General features: G+C 37.8%; 1 protein-coding gene across 3 annotated transcripts in view; it reads right to left on the bottom strand.

Moving 5' to 3' along the window:
- Nucleotides 1–1,647: 1,647 nt before the first annotated feature.
- Nucleotides 1,648–22,554, bottom strand: part of HEATR3 (HEAT repeat containing 3) — a 36,359-nt gene continuing 15,452 nt past the window's right edge. For all 3 annotated transcript variants that reach the window (XM_012788964.3, XM_012788965.3, XM_075995621.1), the window contains 8 exons: nt 21,778–21,868; nt 21,515–21,672; nt 21,140–21,222; nt 20,062–20,198; nt 12,012–12,100; nt 6,195–6,338; nt 3,708–3,884; nt 1,648–1,844 (listed from right to left, as the gene is read on the bottom strand). In XM_012788964.3, the coding sequence (XP_012644418.1) occupies nt 1,722–1,844; nt 3,708–3,884; nt 6,195–6,338; nt 12,012–12,100; nt 20,062–20,198; nt 21,140–21,222; nt 21,515–21,672; nt 21,778–21,868 (1,002 nt within the window). In that variant the 3' untranslated portion in view covers nt 1,648–1,721. The remainder of the gene's footprint in view (nt 1,845–3,707; nt 3,885–6,194; nt 6,339–12,011; nt 12,101–20,061; nt 20,199–21,139; nt 21,223–21,514; nt 21,673–21,777; nt 21,869–22,554) is intronic.

Raw genomic sequence — 22,554 nt, 5'->3', positions numbered from 1 at the left:
TTGCTCAGGCTGGTCTCGAACTCCTGACGTTGAGCAATCCGCCCGCCTCGGCCTCCCAAGAGCTAGGATTACAGGCGTGAGCCACAGCGCCCGGCCTAGAAATAGTATGTATTTTTAATGGATGACAATACATGATTTTCAATCAATGTATTTTAAAGCTGACTGCTTTTTCCCTGTGGTCATGAAGGAAAACACTACAGTCTCTATTATACAGTGCCATGAATACTACTCACATGCTGTTATGTAAATAGGTAAACTATAGCATATATTTAACATTTGTTTTCCATTTTTCCCTCTTGTTAGAACAAAACTGAATGGTAACAATATACATCAAACTATTCATGCCTCAGAATCTATTTATCAAGAGCCTATTATATACTAGGTCCTATATCAGATAGTCTGCATATTGTTTATAGGTTGGAAAGTATGGGAAAAAAACAGGATTGGAAACTTTCTTCTCCTTGAAAATAATTACATTCTATAAATTAAGGCTGAGAGAACTCTGAAACTTTTCTTTATTGGAAGAATCTCTCTCAAAAAACACGTTTGTGTCAATCATTTAGCTGAAATGATCACTAAACATACGCACGTACACAACATAAAATCTGTGATCAAGGAGAACAAAGCAAAATTTAGTTTATGGTATATCATTTCCATTTTCCCACCAAGTACAGAATCTGGTCATTTTACTCGGTCTCATGGGTTCAGGAACTCTTAGGGCTAGGAAACAATTTTGGTTTCCCAACAGTCTATAACATAGAGGTAAAAAGTGTAAAATACACTATAGTGCAGAAAGTAGTGAATAAAAAACAAGTGCTATACTAGGTATTGGGTCTTTTATCAGGGCAGCTGAGATCAACTGCGCAGAAATTGGTGAAATCTCCACTGACAACTCTCTGTTCGGGTAAATAGATGGATAATGGAGCCAGCCCAGGGGCCCCTGTGAGATAATGATGTGCTTTCATCCTGTTACTTCAAGGACATTGAAAGGTAATGCTGGAATAGCCTGCTTTTTAAAAAATCTCACACATTCAAATCAATGTTCATTAGCAAGGAAACATTCAGGAATAGGTTTATTTAATATCTTAGAAAAGATTTTGTAAGACACAAGGCTTTAAATTAGAAAGTTATTTATTCAAAAATATTTTCTCCTAATTCTGAGTCCGTATCAAATTAAATCAAGGAATGATACAATAAGTGATTGTGCTACCTGTATAAAGGATGGCAATTACCTCATTAGTATAATCTACTAAGTAGTGAAATCCAAATTCTACTCATTCACAAAAGGTAAACATAATTGGTATACTTCATACCAAAAAATTATTTTATAAAGCTTATCTTCATATTTCAGTTAAACATTCAGCTGATATAAAATATTACCTTAAAAGAACATCCAAGCAATGCTTTGGATTTTCTTTTATTTTTTGGCAAAATTCAAGAAAAACATGATTGTTTGAAGTTGCTTTGCTGCTCTGGAATTAGTTAAGAACCACCTGAGATTCCTTTGCATTTCCACCCTTCGTGCTTCCAGTGGTTAAATGTGCTGGGCACACGATGTAGAGAGCACTAAAGAGGCCACAAAGTTTTTTATGAACTTCAAATTAATGTACAGAATATAAGCATTTAAAAATAACTTTCAGATATGCATACAGTCCAAGAAAATCCTTTAGTATTCTTAGCATCATATACTTTGGGAAAAAATTAATTTCTCTTTTGATGGTTCAAGAAGTCAGTCTTTTCTCCACAGTTTCTTGATAAGCAACAAACCTTCTCAAATTCATCTTCACATTGTCGAGAACACACAGCTGATCTGTACTGTATTTACCTCGCCCTTCTTTACGTATCTGCAAAAAACCAAATCTTATGACTTGGTATATATTGCTAATTCATTTAAATAAATAAAGTATGTAATTTAGGGTATATTTAACCATTTCCAGAACAAGATAGCTGCAAGATTTTGGTAAAACATTTTTACTTTCAAAGTAAATGGAACACAGTAAATGAAAAATAAATTTACAATGTGCACCTTTAAAATAACAGTTACAAAAACGACTGAATCACAAATTTTAAAAAATAAAACTCCAGGCTAGCCTCTGGCTAACAAAGAATATAGAGCTTCGTACTTTTGAAAATAGAAAAACAATTAAATGTTATTGCCACAGCAATGTACACTAAGTAGGAAAATCAGTCAGAACAACAGAACTTCCAGAAGTTCTGGGGTGGATTTTCCCAGTTCATAGTTTAACTCCTTTCTAAGCATTTACTTCAGCAGAGTTTGCTACCTGGGACTATAGGTGCATGCCAGTGCACCTGCCTATTACTAAATTTTTAAATGTAACATGCCAAAACATAAATATGTTACAAACAAACCAATATTAATGTTCTTAAAAAAAAAACACTCGCTTCACATGTAACAATGACATAATGTACAAGACATTTGTTATTTTTCTTTTTTTCTGAAAACTATTTATGCCTTAAAAAATTTTCAGAAACTTTAAATTTCTACATACACAATCATATTCACCTAAAAATTCATCATACAGTTCTTCTCTCCATAAGAAACCAATTCTGCATTATGAGCTTGTTGGATAAAATAAATATTGGAAAACAACAAAAGTAAGCAAATTTCTCATCAAAACCTCTATTCTTTTTTCCTGAAACTTCTGGACTCAAGCGACACTCCCAGCTCAGCCTCCCAAGTAAATTTCTATTTTTTCACAAAGATTTAGAAGCAAATGTTTAATCTGAAATCTAAAAATATAAATATTTGCATTTCTCAAAATTATATAATTTTAAAATTGGGAGTTAGATAAGAGGAGAATGGTAAACTTGTAAACAGACACATAATTCAAATTTGTTTTTATGTTCTCCTATCCCATTACAAAAACAGTCTTGTTTTTTGTTTCTTTTTGAGACTATGTCCATTCTGTTGCCTGGACTAGAGTGCAGCAGCGTCATCATAGCTCACAGCAACCTCACACTCCTGGGCTCAAGTGATGCTCCTGCCTCAGCCTTTCCAGTCACTGACACTATAGGTGCGTGCCACCTAATTTTTTATATTTTTTGTACAGATGGGATCTAGCTCTTGATCAGGCTGGTCTCAAACTCCTAGCCTCAAGTGATCCTCCCGCCTTGGCCTCCCAGAGTGTTAGAATTACTGGTGTGAGTCACCTGCTAGGCCTCAAAACAGTTTTTGAAATTAATTTTTGACTCAAAGTTAGCTTTGATGTTTCTGACAAAACAATAAATAAATATAACGTAGGCAGTAGCTACATTCTCCAATGCAGAACAGCCTGGAGTTTGCTCTTTTTTTCAGATCACCAAAGAAACATCCGTAACAATGAAATCAGCTTATAATGTATTACATGACATAAAATAAATTTAAAATGTATATGAAAGTACTTTGTAAACTATAGAGTATAGTACTTATATATATGAAGCACTGTTAATATAACTAAACTTAAAAAAGAGAAATTTGTCAGGTACCATTTTGGCTTCAAGTTACAGTGATTCAGCAATAACACGGCCGAGCTATGACTCAGTCAACAAGCATTATACAAAGTACTGGGGATGAAGTGCTACATGAATCGCCGAGATTCACAGGAATCTATCATCCACAGCCTCTAAATTGCATGGTGGTAACTACACACACCCTCATCCCCACAGAATGTTGATACTATGCAAGTACAAATAAAACGGCCACAAACCTTCATTTTGAAGACTGGCTGGAATTCTTTCAGAGTAGATAATAATTTAATTTGAATTGAAGCTCTTTCAGCTTCTTTACCATCTGCAAAAACATCAAAGAGGGCGTCCAGAGCTTCTCCTGCTACTACAAGGGAAGGATCTTTGGTGGCAACCTCAAGCAGAAAGCACCCAATGGCCTGGAAACAACAAAACACATTGTAATATGACTAACATCAGTCTCCCAAATGAGTAAGAACTTTAAATGTGGCAATAATTTATGCATACTATTTATATAAAAATGCCAGGAAAAATTAAAACTTATACTGATAAATATACCAAGTACAATATAAGCCAGATAATAAAACATATTATAATTTATATCCCTAAAGTGAATAAAGATCCATAAATGATGTATGATCTTGGAAATCATTAGAGTTTCCCATCTACCTCCCTCAAAAAAGCTTTTTGCATGAGGTCAAAATGCATAGAAATCTTATCTATAACAACAAAAAAATCTGCTTTTAAAAGTATATGAAGATTTTTAAAAATCTCTAACATTTAATCTCATTTTTGTCCACTATATTGGTTGAATTTTAACATCCACCAGTTTTTTTTCTGCAATTTGCTAGCTAATGAGTGGATCATGCAAAGAACTGTTTCAGAGTAAACTCATTTTTAGTTCAGCTGTTCTGCTCCACTCTTTATGTCTCAAGGATGAGGTCCCATCTGATCTTACAGATGGGACAGTAGAAATGCCCAGAACCACAAGTCCAAAGTTCAGCTCCACCGTAAACAACAGGTGACTCCTGAACAGGTATCCTCTCTGCGTCTCAATGTTCTCACCTAACATACGTGGTCTAAGATTGTATTCAGATATAATATCCTATAACATAATATGAAGCACAAAGCACCATCCCTGAAGCAGTCTCATTAGAAAGGACTGATCTGAATCTAATCTTGCCTTTAAATCTGACTTCCAGTTTGCAGGAAATACAGAAGATAAAGGAATAAGCTTAATACCACAAGAAAGCAATCAGACAAATCCAGGTTGGACATTATATGGGATGGCTACTCCAGGAACTGAGGAAAGACTGGTGGTGTTGGGATGTACTAGGAGTGGAGAGGAACTATTCTAGATTAAAAGAGACAAAGAAAACACCAAACCAAGCCTAACATGTGGGCTCTACGCTTTAAACAAACTATCTATAAATAGCTATTTTTTAGATAACTGGAAAATTATGAATATGAACCAGGTATTAGACATATTAAGAAATGACTGTCAATTGTGTAATTAACATGATAATGGCAGTTATAAAAAATTGTCTCTATTTTTAAGAGGAGCATCCTGAACCAATAGGGGAGAAATACCACGGTTTGTCTTTCCTTTCCTTTAATACACCCAGTAAAGAAACTATATGTGGTACATATGCTAGAATATTAATGAATGTTAAATCTTCTTATAGGAACACAAAATTCATTGTACTTTCTGCTTTTCTACATGCTTGTAAATGTGATTAAAAAACAATTTTTAAGTCTTATGTCTGGGAAAAATATGCTGTTCCACTAAGGTGGACCTTGGAAACTATAGTCGTGGGGAGGCAATGGTTATACCTACACACACCCATCCGTATGTGTGTACACATACATGCCACACAGCCGCATGCTCTCTCATTTACCTAGCTGTGTATCAAAAGCCCCTAGAATGATACAGAGGAAGTGGATAACAGCAGCTGCCTCTCCAGCGGTGAACTGGGGGACTGGTAGTTTATAAGTACAGAGGTCAATCTTTCCACTATATACGCTTTTGTACTTTTTAAAATGCTTTGCTATATGTGTATATATATATTGTGTGTATATATATATATTGCTATATGTATATATATCATTTTTCCTAAACATTCTTAAAAACCTCAGTCATCACTGTAAAGCAATTAGTAGGTTAAGAGGTACTTTGTATTGGCACTACCAGAGTTGCTGCTTAAAATTTATGGAGTGATGTCACATTAACTATGTGGTATTTTTCAGAATGTACTTTACCTGGTGTATAAAGAAAACCGGGAGGATTGTTCAGAACACAACATACATATGGTTTATGCAATGGCAAAGGCGGAAGGCATCTTAGAAAATTCTGAATTTGTCCTTTCAATGAAGACAATTTTACTTTTGAAAAAGTATCTCTGAAATAAAGTTGAATTGCAAAATGCAGCTCAACTTTTCAAGTACTTAACTAATGCATGCAGTTAGATCATGTTCTAATAATATAACTTAATCAGCAACTTTTTGATATGATTTCTTCTCTTCATGTCCATAGAAATTTTTATTTTTTATTTTTTTTAGCAGTGGGGGGTTGAAACACCAACTTTAGTGACACTAATGTTAATAAGTTCTGATAATCCACTACCATCGGACCAGCCTGTCCACAGAAATTTAAACAATCCTACACTCACAGTTATTCTCCTCCCATTTCTAATTACTTAACATGTTAGGTTAGAAGCAAACTGTTTTACCTTAAGAGTTTCAAGTGTACCATCTTCTTTGGCTAGGATGCTGCCAGTGATCCCTAAAATGCTAACAACGTTGACTCGAACCCCAACATTACTACTATGAATGCTTGCTTTGCATAATGTCATCAGCTGATCAGGAGTCAGGCACTGTTGGAAGAGAAGAGCAGAGTACTTACAGTGTTACACTCAACCAACCCCACTAGCATGTGAAAACAGGACTGACAGGAATCTCTTTTATAGGCTGCATGATTCTAAGAGTGACATAAACTCCTGGCAGAGAGGTATTACATATCCTAATTACTGCAATATAGCTGGTAATTCTAAACTAAGATGAGCCCTGCTTATGTTGCTATCAATATCCAATCTATAAAAGGGGTCCCAGGTCCCGTAAGTTTCATTTAAAGACAACCTTCATTCCACATGTACAGACTAAAGAGATTCTAATCTCTTTTTAGTATTAATCATAAAAAAGGTTTTGAAAGTACAAAGAGGATCACCTAGCTTTAACAAAAATAGGCTAAGTATGAATTTACTTTGAGATGTTTATGTTATCATAAATTATTATGTTTTTAGAGACAAGGTCTCATTCTGTCACCTAGGCTGGAGTGCAGTGGCACAATCATAGCTCACTGCAGCCTTCAACCTCTGGGTTCCAGTGACCCTCCTGCCTCAGCCTCCTGCATAGCTAGAACTACAGGTGTGCATTACCATGTGCAGGTAATTTTTATTTTTTTAAAAAATGTTTTTTAGAGATAGGGTCTCACTATGTTGCCCAGGCTGATCTTGAACTCCTAGCATCAGGCAATCCTCCCACCTCAGCCTCCTCAGTCGCTGGGATTACAGGTGTGAGCCACCATGCCTGGCTCATCATAAGTTATTAAAGATTGTAAAATGCTGGCTCACACCTGTAATCCCAGCACTTTGGGAAGCTGAGGCAGGAGGATCACTTAAGACCAATCTGGGCAACATAGCAAGACCCTGTCTCTATGGAAGACAAGGCCACTGAAGAAAAGGAAATGAAAGAACTGCAGAGGCAAGTTACTGGAAGAATCATCTATGTAGATACTAACAATATCTAAAATTTTGACAGAGCCAGGGAACAGGAACAGAATCCACCAGCAGGAACCTTCAAGGAGAGAGGAGCACCCCAGGGAATGGAAGAGGACTGTAACAAAGAAGTGGGTGGTATGGTCCAATGACATGTTAATTAGACGTGTTAACAACTAGAGGATTTTAGAAAGGAGAATGTGTTAGAATAGCGGTTCCCAAACTTTATCATGCATGAGAGTCACCTGGAGAACATGTTAAAACATAGATTGCTGGGCCCTCCTCAAAGTTTCTTTTTCAGCAGGTTAGGAGTGAGGCCCTAGAACTTGTCCTTGTATATTTAATACAAAGAAGAAAAAGGACCATTCCAATAGAAGAATGGGTGAGACAGTCACAAAGGAACAGTCACAAAGTAATGCAAAAGATCTTTAGACACGTGAAAAGAAGTCCAGCCTCCTCGTAATAAAAGAAATGCTGAGTTAAAATTGAGATATAATCTCTCACTTATCCAACTGGTAAAAAACAACCTTTTGGTAACAGATGCTGCTGGCGAGGCCATGGCAAAACTGGCACTCCCAAGCACTGCAGGTAGAGATGAAAGATGGCTCAGACCCTGGGAAGGGACTAGCAAAATTACAAATCCACTTCTAGGAATCTGCTCCAAAAACACAATGGCAAAGATAAAACGTAATGTGTAAAAAAGTTCATTTTAGGCCGGGCGCAGTGGCTCACACCTGTAATCCCAGCACTCTGGGAGGCCGAGGCGGGCAGATTGCTCGAGGTCAGGAGTTCGAAACCAGCCTGAACAAGAGTGAGACCCCGTCTCTACTATAAAGCAAAAGAAGTTAATTGGCCAACTAATATATATAGAAAAAATTAGCCGGCCATGGTGGTGCATGCCTGTTGTCCCAGCTACTCGGGAGGCTGAAGCAGGAGGATTGCTTGAGCCCAGGAGTTTGAGGTTGCTGTGAGCTAGGCTGATGCCACGGCACTCACTCTAGCCTGGGCAACAAAGTGAGACTCTGTCTCAAAAAAAAAAAAAAAAAAAAAAAGTTTATTTTAGTAGTTTACTTCGACTAGCAAAAGACTGGAAATCACTCAAATGTCTATCAATAGCAGACTGTATAAAAAAGAAATGAGAAAAATCTCTAAGCCTTCTGAGAAGCTGGGACTATAGACACAAGTGCCTCTGTGCCCAGTTATATACTATTTTTTTAATAAGCAAAAAAAAAAATTGTCTATGTTTTCAAAACAGAAAATAGAATGATAAAAACTAAAAAGGATGATTACCAATATAGTGGAAATCAAAGAACAAGAGCAAAGAGACAGAAACTAGATCTTTCTGAATATATATATTTTTTGGTGATAAAATACACATAAAATTTACCATTTTAACCATTTTTAAGTGTACAGTTCAGTGGCATTAAGTACATTCACACTGTTGTGCATGTGATGTGAACCACTGCCACTGTCCACGTCTAGAACATTCTCATCATCCTGTACTAAAACTCTATAGCCTTGAAACAGTGACTCCCTATTGCCCCTGCCCCTGGTGACCACTGTTCTATCCTGTCTCTATGAACTTAACTACTCTAGATACTTCAAATAAGTGAAATCACGCAATATCTGTCCTTTTGTGTCTAATTTATTTCCCTTAGCATGCATAGTATCTTCAAGCTTCATCCCTATTGCAGCATGTGTCAAAATTTATTTCCTTTTTAAGGCTGAATAATATACCATTGTATGATATACCATATTTTTCTCTGAATAGATCCTGCTTTACAGTTTTAACTCTAAAACTGTGTCAATATTTTATATAATTAAAAAATAAAAATTAAAGCAAACAAAAATTCCTTAAAAAAAAAAAAAAAGCAAAAACTGAAGATAATTTTGTAATAATCCACACAGAGAATTTTTTCAACTTTAAAGCACAGCAATTTGACTAGTCTTTGAGGGATATATCCTAAGGACAAAAAACCAAAACAAAACACAAAGAAATACTAAAACTTCCAGGAGCCAAAACTTTCTTATCAGGGTAAAAAAAAAAAAAAAAAAAAAGTAATAAGGTTACTATAAAATTTTAAATAAAAAAAGAAAAAAGAAAAGAAATATTAAACTACATTCAGTAGTGTTATTAACACCATACCCTTTTTAATGTAAGTGGGACATATGAGAACAAATTTAAGATTTTTCTCTTCCTAAAAAAGGCTTATTTCCTAGCTATTTCCACTAAAAAGACTTGGAAGTAATGACAACATGGTATCAATAAACACTCAAAAATTCAATTTCCCACTAAAGAAATCAAGGTTTCTTGGAGAAATAACTGATTCCAGATTTTAAGCAAGATAATTACAAGTTAAGCCTGGGATATCTTATGCTTAGAAGCAAAAGTGATAAAAAACCTAGGATTCTTGTCAAAGAGACACAGGAGCCAATTTGAAGGGACTTCTATAGTACAATTTTTGCGTCTAAAAGCATGACTATAATGGAATGAAGTACAAATATATTTTTAAAAATCCTGAGTTCAAAATGATACTTAAAGAAATCTCTATTTCGTAGCCCCTAATGATCTAGGCAACTGCAATCACTGATTGCTAAAACCATTACGTGAACCCATAATTAATCTTAGCATTGCTATTTTATGACATTATATTATGATTTGTAATATAAAAGTAGGAAATATACACAGCACTATATATTATTCTTGCCACAATATCTGACCCTGAATCTAATGAAGCCTCTAGACCCAGCTCCCAGTCTTTAGGACACGTGGGTGCTAGGAGGACATGCTAAATAAAACCATCATAACAAATGAGCCAAACTTTCAAATGGGGAAAATTCTACAGAAAATGGCGGTTTCTTCAATGAATAAAAGGTATTAGGAAAGGGGAATAGCTGGGGAAAATGTTATAGATTAAGAGATTTAAGAACCTGTGAATATACCAAAACCACTAAACTGTTTATTTATTTATTTATTTTTGAGACAGAGTCTCACTCTGTTGCCCGGGCTAGAGTGCCGTGGTGTCAGCCTAACTCACAACAACCTCAAACTCCTTGGGTCAAGCAATCCTTCTGCCTCAGCCTCCCGAGTAGCTGGGACTACAGGTATGCGCCACCATGCCTGGCTAATTTTTTTTCTATATATATTAGTTGGCTAATTAATTTCTTTCTATTTATAGTAGAGACGGGATCTCACTCTTGCTCAGGCTGGTTTAGAACTCCTGACCTCAAGCAATCCGCCCGCCTTGGCCTCCCAGAGTGCTAGGATTACAGGCGTGAGCCACTACGCCCAGCCAAAACTATATACTTTATTTTATTTATTTATTTATTTTTGAGACAGAGTCTCACTTTGTTGCCCAGGCTAGAGTGAGTGCCGTGGCGTCAGCCTAGCTCACAGCAACCTCAAACTCCTGGGCTCAAGCGATCCTCTTGCCTCAGCCTCCTGAGTAGCTGGGACTACAGGCATGTGCCACAATGCTTGGTTGATTTTTTCTCTATATATTAGTTGGCCAATTAATTTCTTTCTATTTATAGTAGAGACGGGGTCTCGCTCTTGCTCAGGCTGGTTTCCAACTCCTGACCTTGAGCAATCTGCCCTCCTCGGCCTCCCAGAGTGCTAGGATTACAGGCGAGAGCCACCGCGCCGGGCCGCAAAACTGTATACTTTAAATCAGTAAGTTGAATGGTGTGTGAATCAAATCTCAATAAAGCTATTTAAAAAAAACTTTAAGAGACCAACATATCAACCAAAAGCAACATGTGGACCTTGCCTAAATCCTGATTTCAACAAACCAATTGTAAAAAGACATTTTTTAAGGCAATCTTGGAAAAATGAACTCAGACTGCATACCCAATGATAATAAAAAATATCTGTTAATTTTGGGATGGGGGGAATGAATGGTATTGGGGTTAAGTTTTTCAAAAATTTAATTTTCTCTCAGACATACATAATGAAGTACATAATAAAATATTTGAGTGAAACGATACGATTTGCTTTAAAATATTCCAGGAAACAAAAATAAGAGTGCATGAGAGGTGAATGCATGAGAATGACAGGATGCTGATAACCTGGTTAGGCTCAGGGATGACACTTGGGAGTTCACAGAATTATCTCTGCTTTTAGGGATGCTTGAAAATTTCCTTACGAAAAGTGGAAATAAAAGTGGTAAGGCAACTATCAGAGAGGTGTGGCTGGACCACTGTGGAGGGTCAGGAGAGCATGCTTGAAAATTTTTATAATAAAGTCTTGATAACAAAGCACCTTTGTGTGTTGCTAATGGTGGGGAGAAAAAGAGATTTTACTTTTTACTTTAAGCACTATTGTTTTCTTTTCTTTTTTAAGAGGCAGCAATTGCTCTGTCATCCCATCTGGAGTGCAGTGACACAATTAGAACTCACAGTAACCTCAGATTCCTGGGCTCAAGTGATCCCCCTGCCTCTACCTCTCGAGTACTTGGGAATACAGGTGCATGGCACCACACTTGATTAATTCATTTATTGATTTTTTTAAGAGGCAGGGTCTCACTATGTTGCTCAGGCTGGTCTTGAACTCCTGGCCTCAAGCAATCCTCCCACCTCAGCCTCTCATAGTGCTGGGATCACAGGCATGGGCCGTCACACCCTGCCTACCTTTTTCTTTTTACAAAGATCACATATTGCTCTTGTAATAGAAATATGTATTTTTTATAAAAAAAGAGTTAAGTAATGAATTTTGCCTCCATAACATATTTGGAAACTTTGCAAGTTTCATATAACAATTTTTAAAAATCTTACCTGAGAAATGTTCTTGGAGGCCATTGTTTGCAAAAGGGCCCTCAAAGCACTACTTATGGCTTCTAGAAAGTCAGCATGTTTAGCAAAATCTAAAATACAAAAATGAAATATAAAATTTGTCTTTATCCAAGATACACTATTTTGTAGAAAAAGAAAATAGAATCAAAACAAAACCATGTTAAATGTTAATATATGCTATTATTAATAAAAACACTGGACATTTAAGCCAAAACATTTAGTTAACAGCCCCCTGTATGTAATATACCCATGTCTGAAAGTGCCAAGGCTGCCCTTGGAACCCAGCTATTATGTTATGAGTAATCCCAGGTCACATGAAAAGGTCACTCATTCTGCCTGACAACAAGGGGGGGGGGGTCTACAGACGGTCCTCGACTTCCAAACATTGGGTTTTTATTTGACTCACACTTTAACACATGGTAAACCGTAGCTAGCTTTTGTAGACTGGATTCAGTCTTTCATAGATCTCCATCACAGTGGTGGGCAGACCTATGGCTGAGCCATCTGTAAAATCAGAGTGCCTCCTTGCCAACTCTAGCCCACTGCCAACCCAAGAACGGCTGCTTGTGCAGGGCCAAAGCACGATGCCTCCATGGTTTCCACAAACCCACCTTCCCCACCTACTCCTGCTCCTCATCTCCACTCTTTTATTACTGTCCCTTTTTCCCATATAGGACAAAGAGAACAGCAGCAATAAACCACAACACCAGCACAGTCATGCACAAAGGTGGGGGTCACCCAGCTGAGTTGACTCCTTAACTTTTATGGGAGGGAAAGCTATTCACTTTGTGTTTGGTGGATTGTATTTTCCAAAACTGGCTGCAGCAACCTTTGCAGTCCTGTATGCTCTTCTAGAAGCCCTTCCACTTCCCATAAAGATGTGCAGTCTATTTCTCAACTCCTTGCATCTGGATGGGACTCTGCCTTCTTGAAGCAATAGAATAAGAAGTGGCAGCCTAGGTCATAAAAGGCAGCATGACTCCACTCCTGACTCATGCGTGCATGCTCTTTTCTCTCTTGACTTTTGCCCTTGGAACCCAGCCACCATGTGACAAGGAAGCCCAGGTCACATGAAGGGGTCACGCATGGGTGTTCTGCTTGACAACCCCTGCACCAATTGCCAGACATGTGTGGGAATAAGAATTCAGATGGTTCTGGCTCACAGCCTTCAAGTTTTCCAACAGAGGCCCTAGATTAGCATTTCTCAACCTCAGCACTATTGAAATTTTGTATCAGATCATTCTTTGCTGTGTGTGTGTAGGGGTCTCCTGTGCATTGTGGGATGTTTAACAGCATTCCTGGCCTATACCCTCTAGACATCAGCAGCAACTTCGAAGTTGTAACAACCATAAATATCTTCAGACATTGCCAAATGTCCATGGAGGAGGCAAGGGGAAAAATTGCCCCTAGTTCAGAACCACTGCTCTAGACATTGTGGAGTAGAGACAAGCCATATCCACTGTGCCTTGCCTAAATTCTTGACCTAAAGAAATTGTAAGAGGCTGGTGTGAGGCTCATGCCTACAATCCTAGCATGTTGGGAGGCCAAGGTAGGCGGATTGCTTGCGCTCAGGAGTTCAAGACCAGCCTGAGCAAAAGTGAGACCCTATTTCTACTAAAAATAGAAAGATTAGTGGGAGTTGTGGTGTCCACCCATAGTCCCAGCTGCCTGGGAGCCTGAGGCAAGAGATCACTTGTGCCCTGGAGTTTGAGGTTGCAGTGAGCTATGATGACACCACTGCACTCCACCCAGGGCAACAGAGCAAGACTGAAGAAAGAAAAGAAAGAAAGGAAGGAAGGAAAGAAAGAAAGAGAAAGAAAGAAAACAAATTGTGGGAAATAATAAATGCTTACTGTTGTTTTAAGCTACAAACTTTTGAGGTAATTTGTTAAGGAGACACCTTGGCTTCCTGTCCTAAGGTGCCTGGGATCCAATAGCAGTTCTGGTCTTTAGGTTGCCTGGGTGAGAGAGAGAGAGGCAGTTTTTGCACGAATTTTAATCAAGGCTTATTTTACTTTTGGCTCTCTCATTTTCAGATACATGTTATCTATACATTCAGAAACATGTACAGGAGAAACTATACATGTTTCTCCTACAGGAAAATAGGAGATTTCCTGCAATTATCACAGAACAGATAATAGGATGGCTTTATGATTTAGACAGATCTGGGATGGAATTCTGTCATTGACATTATATGACCCCTCCTTTCTTCATTTTAGTCTCTTCTCAAATGTTACCCCTTCTCAGAGAGGCCTGTCCACATAAACCTGCCCAATGGAGCACTTCATACCATTCTGCTTTTACGCTTTTCTTCATAGCCAAAATCACATAACATGTTTCTAAATACCAGCCAGGCACAGTGGCACATGCCTGTAATCCCAGCTACTCAGGAGGCTGAGACAGAAGAATTGCTTGAGCCCAGGAACCTGAGACCAGTCTGGACAACATAGCAAAACGTCATCTCAAAAAAACACAAAACATCTATGCTAGAATGCAAGTGCATAAACATGGTGACTCTATCTTATTCATGCCTGTAACCACAGGACCCAGAAAAGTGTTTGACACAGAGTAAGTGTTCAATAAATACATGCTAAAAGAATCAATGACTTTGAAGAAGTTTCTTAGCCTCTTTAAATCTCAGCTTCCTCATCAGAAAGATAAATAATGCTGATCTGATAAAACCTGGCACTAACAGGCACTCAAAAATTGGTGTGAACTTCTTACTGTTAAACTTCAAAAAGTTATTATATAGGTTTTGAAATGTATATCTGATTAAGATTTAAGTGTAGCCCTAGAAATTCATGAACTGCACATAAAACAGGTGACTCAAAATGTCTTTCCTCTCCACAACTGTGCAGTATACAAGAACTTGTGGCATGTCTAAATGTAGGTAAAGCCCAGCCGAGAATCTTATTCCCTGTAAAACTAAGTTTTGTATATGAAGGAGAAATCAAGACATTCTCAGATAAGCAAAGACTGAGGGAATTCACCAAGACAAGAGCAGCCCTTCAAGAAGTACTCAAAACAGTGTTACCCACGGATCAGCACAATAAACACTCACGAATGTAAATCTACTCAAAGCTAAAGATAAAAGCCCAGATACCACAATGGCTCAAGAGAGAAAACAAAGCAACAAAGTTCAACCCAACATAATGAACAAAAATCTGCCCCACCTATCAGTTATCTCAATGAATATGAATGGCTTGAACTCCCCACTCAAGAGACATAGGCTGGCCAAATGGATTAAAAAAAATACAAGCCAAGTATCTGCTGCCTTCAGGAAACACATCTAACCTGCAAGGATGCAATTAGACTAAACATAAAGGGGTGGAGAACAATATTTCAAACAGAAGCCAAAAAAAAAGCTGGTGTGGTGGTGTTGATTACAGATAACTTAGTTTTTAAATCAACAAAAGTAATAAAAGACAAAGAAGGTCACTATATAATGGTGAAGGGTATAGTTCAACAAGAAGACATAACAACTCTAAATATGTATGCACCCAACATTGGCGCACCCAGATTCATAAAGCAAACTCTACTTGATCTAAACAAATGGATAAACAACACCATAATAGTCGGAGACTTTAACATCCCACTGACAGCACAGAACAGATCCTCCAAACAGAAAATCAACAAAGAAATAATGGACTTAAACAGAACTCTAGAACAAATGGGCCTGACTGACATTTACAGGACATTCTACCCCAAAACCACTGAATATGTGTTCTTTTCATCAGCTCATGGGTCATTCTCTATGACTGACTGTATCCTAGGACACAAAGCATGTCTCAAACAATTTTAAAAAATAGAAATTATACCATGTATCTTTTCAGATCACAATGGAACAAATGTAGAAATCAACCCTAACAGGAGTTCTCATTCTACACAAAGTCATGGAAACTAAACAACCGTCTGCTGAATGATCACTTCATAAACGAGGAAATCAAGATGGAAATCAAAAGATTCTTTGAACTAAATGACAAAGGTGACACAAGTTACCAAAACCTGTGGGACACAGCTAAAGCAGTCCTGAGAAGAAAGTTTATTTCCATAAATGCCTACATCCAAAAGTCAAAAAGATCACAAATAGACAACCTAAGGAATTGTCTCAAAGAGCTGGAAAAAGAAGAACAGACCGACCCCAAACCCAGCCGAAGAAATGAAATCATTAAGATCAAATCAGAACTAAACGAAACTGACAACAGGGAAACTATATGGATTGATTAATAAAACAAAAAGTTGGTTCTTTGAAAAAATAAGCAAAATTGACACACCATTGGCTAGACTAATGAAAAGCAGAAAAGAAAAATCTCTAATAAGTTCCATCAGGAGCAATAAAGGAGAAATTACAACTGATGCCACGGAGATACAAGATATAATTTATGAATACTACAAAAACCCCTATGCACACAAACTGGAAAATGTGTAGGAAATGGACAATTTCTTAGAAACACACAGCCTCCCTAGGCTCAACCAGGAAGAAATAGAAGTCCTGAACAGACCAATATCAAGCACTGAAATTGAAAGAGCAATAAAAAATCTTCCTAAAAAGAAAAGTCCTGGACCAGATGGTTTCACACCAGAATTTTACCACACTTACAAAGAAGAACTGGTGCCTATCCTGCAGAAATTATGCCACCACATTGAGAAGGATGGAATCCTCCTCAACACATTTTAGGAAGCGAACATATAACCCTGATACCAAAACCAGGAAAGGATGCAACAAAAAAAGAAAACTACAGACCAATATCTCTTATGAATACAGATGCAAAAATTCTCAACAAAATCCAAGCCAATTGAATTCAGGTGCTTGTCAAGAAAATAATTCATCACAACCAAGTGGGCTTCATCCCAGGGATGCAGGGATGGTTCGACATATGCAAATCTATAAATGTAATTCACCATATAAACAGAAGCAAAAACAAAGACCATATGATCCTCTCAATAGACGCAGAGAAAGCATTTGACAAAATTCAACACCCTTTTATGATAAGAATGCTCAACAAAATAGGCATAGATGGGGCTTACCTAAAAATGATACAAGCCATATACGACAAACCCACAGCCAATATCATACTGAATGGGGAAAAATTGAAAGCATTCCCACTTAGAACTGGAACAAGACAAGGTTGCCCATCATCTCTACTTCTGTTTAACATAGTGCTGGAAGTCCTCGCTACAGCAATCAGACAAGAGAGCGGAATTAAGGGCGTCCAAATGGGAGCAGAAGAGATCAAACTCTCACTCTTTGCTGATGACTTGATATTATACCTAGAAAACCTCAAGGATTCATCAGCTTTAGAAATGTGACTTGGTATTAGGTGAAGTCCCAGCTATTTGAGAGGTTGAGGCAGGAGGATTGCTTGAGCCTAGGAGTTTGAGGTTGCAGTGAGCCATGATAATTAATGTCCCTGCACTCTACCCAGCACAACAGAGTAAAACTAACGTTGATTCTTCACTGAGAGAAAAAAAGAAAAAAAGAATAAATATATTTAAAAAAATAAAAAATACTGGGAACCAACTCTTGAATGAATGTTTATACAGAAACTTGTATTTAATCAAAGTAACCATATTTTGATCTTTTTTTTTTTTTGAGACAGAGCCTCGCTTTGTTGCCCAGGCTAGAGTGAGTGCCGTGGAGTCAGCCTAGCTCACAGCAACCTCAAACTCCTGGCCTCAAGCAATTCTTTTGCCTCAGCCTCCCGAGTAGCTGGGACTACAGGCATGGCCGGCTAATTTTTTCTATATATATTAGTCAGCCAATTAATTTCTTTCTATTTATAGTAGAGACAGGGTCTCGCTCTTGCTCAGGCTGGTTTCCAACTCCTGACCTCAAGCAATCTGCCCGCCTTGGCCTCCCAGAGTGCTAGGATTACAGGCGTGAGCCACTGTGCCCGGCCCATATTTTGATCTTTTAAGAATTCAGTTCTTGGCCGGGCGCTGTGGCTCACGCCTGTAATCCTAGCTCTTGGGAGGCCGAGGCGGGCGGATTGCTTGAGGTCAGGAGTTCAAAACCAGCCTGAGCAAGAGCGAGACCCCGTCTCTACTATAAATAGAAAGAAATTAATTGGCCAACTGATATATATATAAAAAATTAGCCGGGCATGGTGGCGCATGCCTGTAGTCCCAGCTACTCGGGAGGCTGAGGCAGAAGGATCACTCAAGCCCAGGAGTTTGAGGTTGCTGTGAGCTAGGCTGACGCCACGGCACTCACTCTAGCCTGGACAACAAAGCGAGACTCTGTCTCAAAAAAAAAAAAAAAAGAATTCAGTTCTTGTACTTAATGTTATGTCTGAGAAGGAGAAATGTTAAACCAGTTACAATGGAATATTTGAAGAATACACTGAATATAACACAATGGAGTCACATTATTTGATGGTTAGATTCCTTTTTTTTTTTTTTTTTTTTTACTTTTTGTAGAGATGAGGTCTTGCTATGTTGCCCAGACTGGTCTCAAACTCCTGGGCTCAAGTGATCCTTCCATCTCGGCCTCCCAAAGTGCTGGGATTACAGGTATGAGCCACCACACTCCGCCTTGGTGGTTAGATTTTAAATTCAGTAAAGCAAGCAAGTATCTTCAAGTTTACCCTCAAAAATCCTTAAAGACACTCTGAGCCAAGGAGCTGAGAGAGCAAGAAATTCACATCTCCCGTGTTACCCCCGTTCCAGGAATGCCTGCTGGGTAGAGTATTGTGGAAACTTTTCCTTTACTATATATAAAAATACTATTTTTTCCTCTCTCTCAGTCTTGATCTTTTTTGTTTGTTTGGCTTGAGTTCCTATAGTTTAACATGGTCAAGTTAAATGAGAGTCTACTGTAATAAACTATAAAAATATGGTAGAATAACACATCAAACTCTGTACAGCTAGGTCATTCAAAAATAGTTAACTCTAGTATCTCTCTAGGTTTTTGTGTACACATGAAATTAATCCATATCAGAGACCTATAACTTACAGATTCAGTTCCCACATGCAAAAAGTATTTGAAGACAGATATGTGTAAGACAAAATGTGTGGACAGTATTCTCCCATTTGCCTTACACATAGTGCACTCTTTCTCATATCCAGAGAATATCTCTGGAAGAATATACCAGAAACTACTGTTAACAGTGACTTGACTGTGGGAAAGGAACTGGGTGGTATGGGACAAAGGAGGGAGGATTTCTACTTTACACTGTCTAAAACTTTTGAATTTTATACTCTCTCTATATATATGTATTCCTAGATCAAATTTAAATTCTTATAATTAAGAATAAAAGAATAGGCTGGGCGCAGTGGCTCACGCCTATAATCCTAGCACTCTGGGAGGTCAAGGCGGGAGAATTGTTTGAGCTCAGGAACTCGAGACCAGCCTGAGCAAGAGGGAGATTCCATCTCTACTAAAAAAACAGAAAGATGATATAGTGAGGAAGTATCTGGGGAAAAAAAAAAAAGAAAAAGAAGAAAGTTTTAAAATATATATATATATGTATATATAAATTATATATATACATATATAATTTAAAAAAAAATAGAAATAAATTAGCTGGACAACTAAAAATATATAGAAAAAATTAGCCAGGCATGGTGGCGTGTGCCTGTAGTCCCAGCTAATAGGGAGACTGAGGCAGGAGGATTGCTTAAACCCAGGAGTCTGAAGTTGCTATGAGCTAGGCTGACACCACAGCACTCTAGCCCAGGCAGAGTGAGACTCTGTCTCAAAAAAAAAAAAAAAAAAAAAGAATAAAAGAATAGAATTATCCAAATACCTTAATGAAGCCTTGATAATATTTATGATTCAACCTTAATTGGCCTGACATAACTGGATGAAAACAATTTTAATAAAAAAAGAAAATTATAACCCACAGAGCTGCTTGTATACCTTGTCTTGACTCTATATCCCTGGGCAACTATAAATCATGATTGTTAGTGTCTGGGAAAGGTTTCTGCAGGTTAGATGACAAACAATGTATAACTACAAGATCCAAGTTCCTGCCCCTTCAAAATTCTGCTGCATGCTAGTTGTCTTTCACAATAAGGCCTAAACATTTACCTGGTTGAGAAAAAAGAAGTTGTGACAGATGCTGTGCGAGTGTCTGTAGGGCTGGGGCTCCTCCCAGATGGTCCACCTCCAGGAGGGACACAAGAGTCTGGAGACACATGAGGGCTCTACATTGTACGGTGTTCATTCTAGAAAGGAAGTGAGACAATGCTGTCTCTTAAAGTTACCCGTCAGAATTCAGTAATAACTTTTAACCTAAACTTCAGGTTCTGACAGGGGATATCTGTAAATACAAGGGGGTCTATGGCAGTTAGCTAAGAATTGCCAGGTGAACTGTTAATCTGCCAAATCTAATTGCTTGAGCATTCAAAGCCTCTGATGCACAACTCATTCATGAGACATGAGAAATCGTTTTAGAAAAATTTCTACACAAGGTAGCATCTTTGAAATTATTCTTAATTGTGAAATATGGCATATATATGGTAAAGTATACAACACATATATAGAGTTTAACAAACAGTCTATGAAGCAAATATGCCTGCACCTGGGATAAGAAACACACTGCCAGCACCCTACAGCCCATGTATCTCTTCTTACAATGTCCCACTTTCCTGACCCTTAGAGGTAACCACTCTCCAGACTTTCATGGTAAATATTTCCTGTCTTTCTTTTTTTAAAAAATAGGTTTAACACCTACGTATGCATCCCTAAACAAAATAGTTCAGTGTTGCCTATTTTCGAACTTTGTAAAAACTAAATCACAGTGTGCATATTCTTTTGTGTTCTGCTTTTTTGGTTCAATGTAAGTTTCTTCCATGCTGTGAATGGTTCTAGTTCAGATCCTTTTTACTACTATCTGCATTCTACTGCACGATTATATCAGAACTTACTTAGCAATTCTAACTCTGATAAACATCAAGGTTGTTTCCAGGTCGGGCAATGTGAACCACACAGCTATGGGCATCCTCATGTGTGTATCCTAGGGCACATGTGCACGTATTTTTTACAGTATATGCCAAAGGAGCGAAACTTCTAGGTCTTAGGGGGAGTCAGCATCTTCTATTTGATGGTCCATCATTTCATATAATAACATAAAGACAAATGCTTTTAAAAATATAAAAGTTCTTACTTTCTAATCAAAGTTTTCCAAGTAGGGTTTCTAGAACATAGGTCAACTGCGATGCTGTTTGGAAAGGCAGTTTTCTCAAAAATCTAGATTTAAAAAAGGCAGTACAAAAAGGTTAAAGAGTAGTCATTTTACACGATTCCTTTATAAAATTCCAACATACTATATTTCTAAGCGAAATGGTTAGGATTGATAAGGATAAAATAACCTTTAGCTTATTTCCAGTATTGTTATTAATAGTTTGGTTTTGTGTCTCAGATCTTACCATTCATTATCTACAACCTGGAAGTGTGAGCTTAATTCTTTTTTGCATACAGAATGAATAGCTTGCTTAAGCCTTTCCCATGCTCCATGATAAGCCTAGAATGAAAAGATTACCTTCTTTGGGATGAGGTAGTTGGTGAGAGCAGTGTGAATCTCATGGGAGAGGCAGAGGGGCGAGAGCAGCTGCCCACCACACTCATTGAAGGAATTCTCCATAAATGTATCACTCTCATCACTGCTAGAAAGCTCTTCCCATTCATCATCGGAGGGATCTGGGAAGAGTGTAAACCACACAGACCTGGAATGTTTGGGAAAATCTTCATGGGAGCCCCTCTTAGCCCAGGGGATAAACATCTAGATGTAAACTGGTAGCAAACCTTCACTGCAGCACATGTTGACAATAATTTCCAGAGCAATCTGCTGAGCTGTCAGCAATGCTATGGTCTCTCTCAGTTCCTTGTCAGTAGGCTTAAAAAAGAAACAAACAAAAAACCAATTATCAATATTTGGGAAAATACTTTAGTGTGAATTCCCTTAGTTAATGCCTACTAGAAGATTTTTGTACTTGGAATACAACACAGCGGGGTGGGGTTGGTAGAAGAAAGTCATAAGGTGCCAGAAGTACAAACCAGTACTATAATTCCTTTTGGCACAGTGCAGCACACTATTGTCAGCCGGATTTCCATCTATCTGCATGGTTATTCTGTAAGTACTGCTTAGTAAGCTGGGGAGAACAGATAAATATTTAGGAATTCTAGACTGAATTCACCCTGAAACTTAATCGAATGTGTTAAGGAAGAGATGAGCATACTAGTATTAAAAGGAGTTCATTTCAGACACCAGGCACTTACATACAATGAACCTGCTTTTAAAGCTCAGAGGCCTTCTTGGAATGGCTACATTAACACACACTTCTAACAAGCCCTTATGTGACCAAGAGAGCTTGCTAAGGAACAGACAGACTTGCTTCCTGGCTTTCTTTAAAGACTACAATAAAGCACTTCTTTGAGAATGAAGAAAGGAGGGGACTTTTTTCTCTGAAAATACATAGTATTAACTCTACAATTAACATTTCTTCAAAAGAGTAGTATAAATTTATATGACCTTAATTCTCAAATTGTCTATGAAAAGTAAAAAGCCACCATGATATTCCA

Source organism: Microcebus murinus, chromosome 20 (assembly GCF_040939455.1).
Source record: "Microcebus murinus isolate Inina chromosome 20, M.murinus_Inina_mat1.0, whole genome shotgun sequence".
Taxonomy (NCBI): domain Eukaryota; kingdom Metazoa; phylum Chordata; class Mammalia; order Primates; family Cheirogaleidae; genus Microcebus; species Microcebus murinus.
Note: the sequence above shows the minus strand (reverse complement) of the source record. Positions and strands in the feature narration are given on the sequence as shown.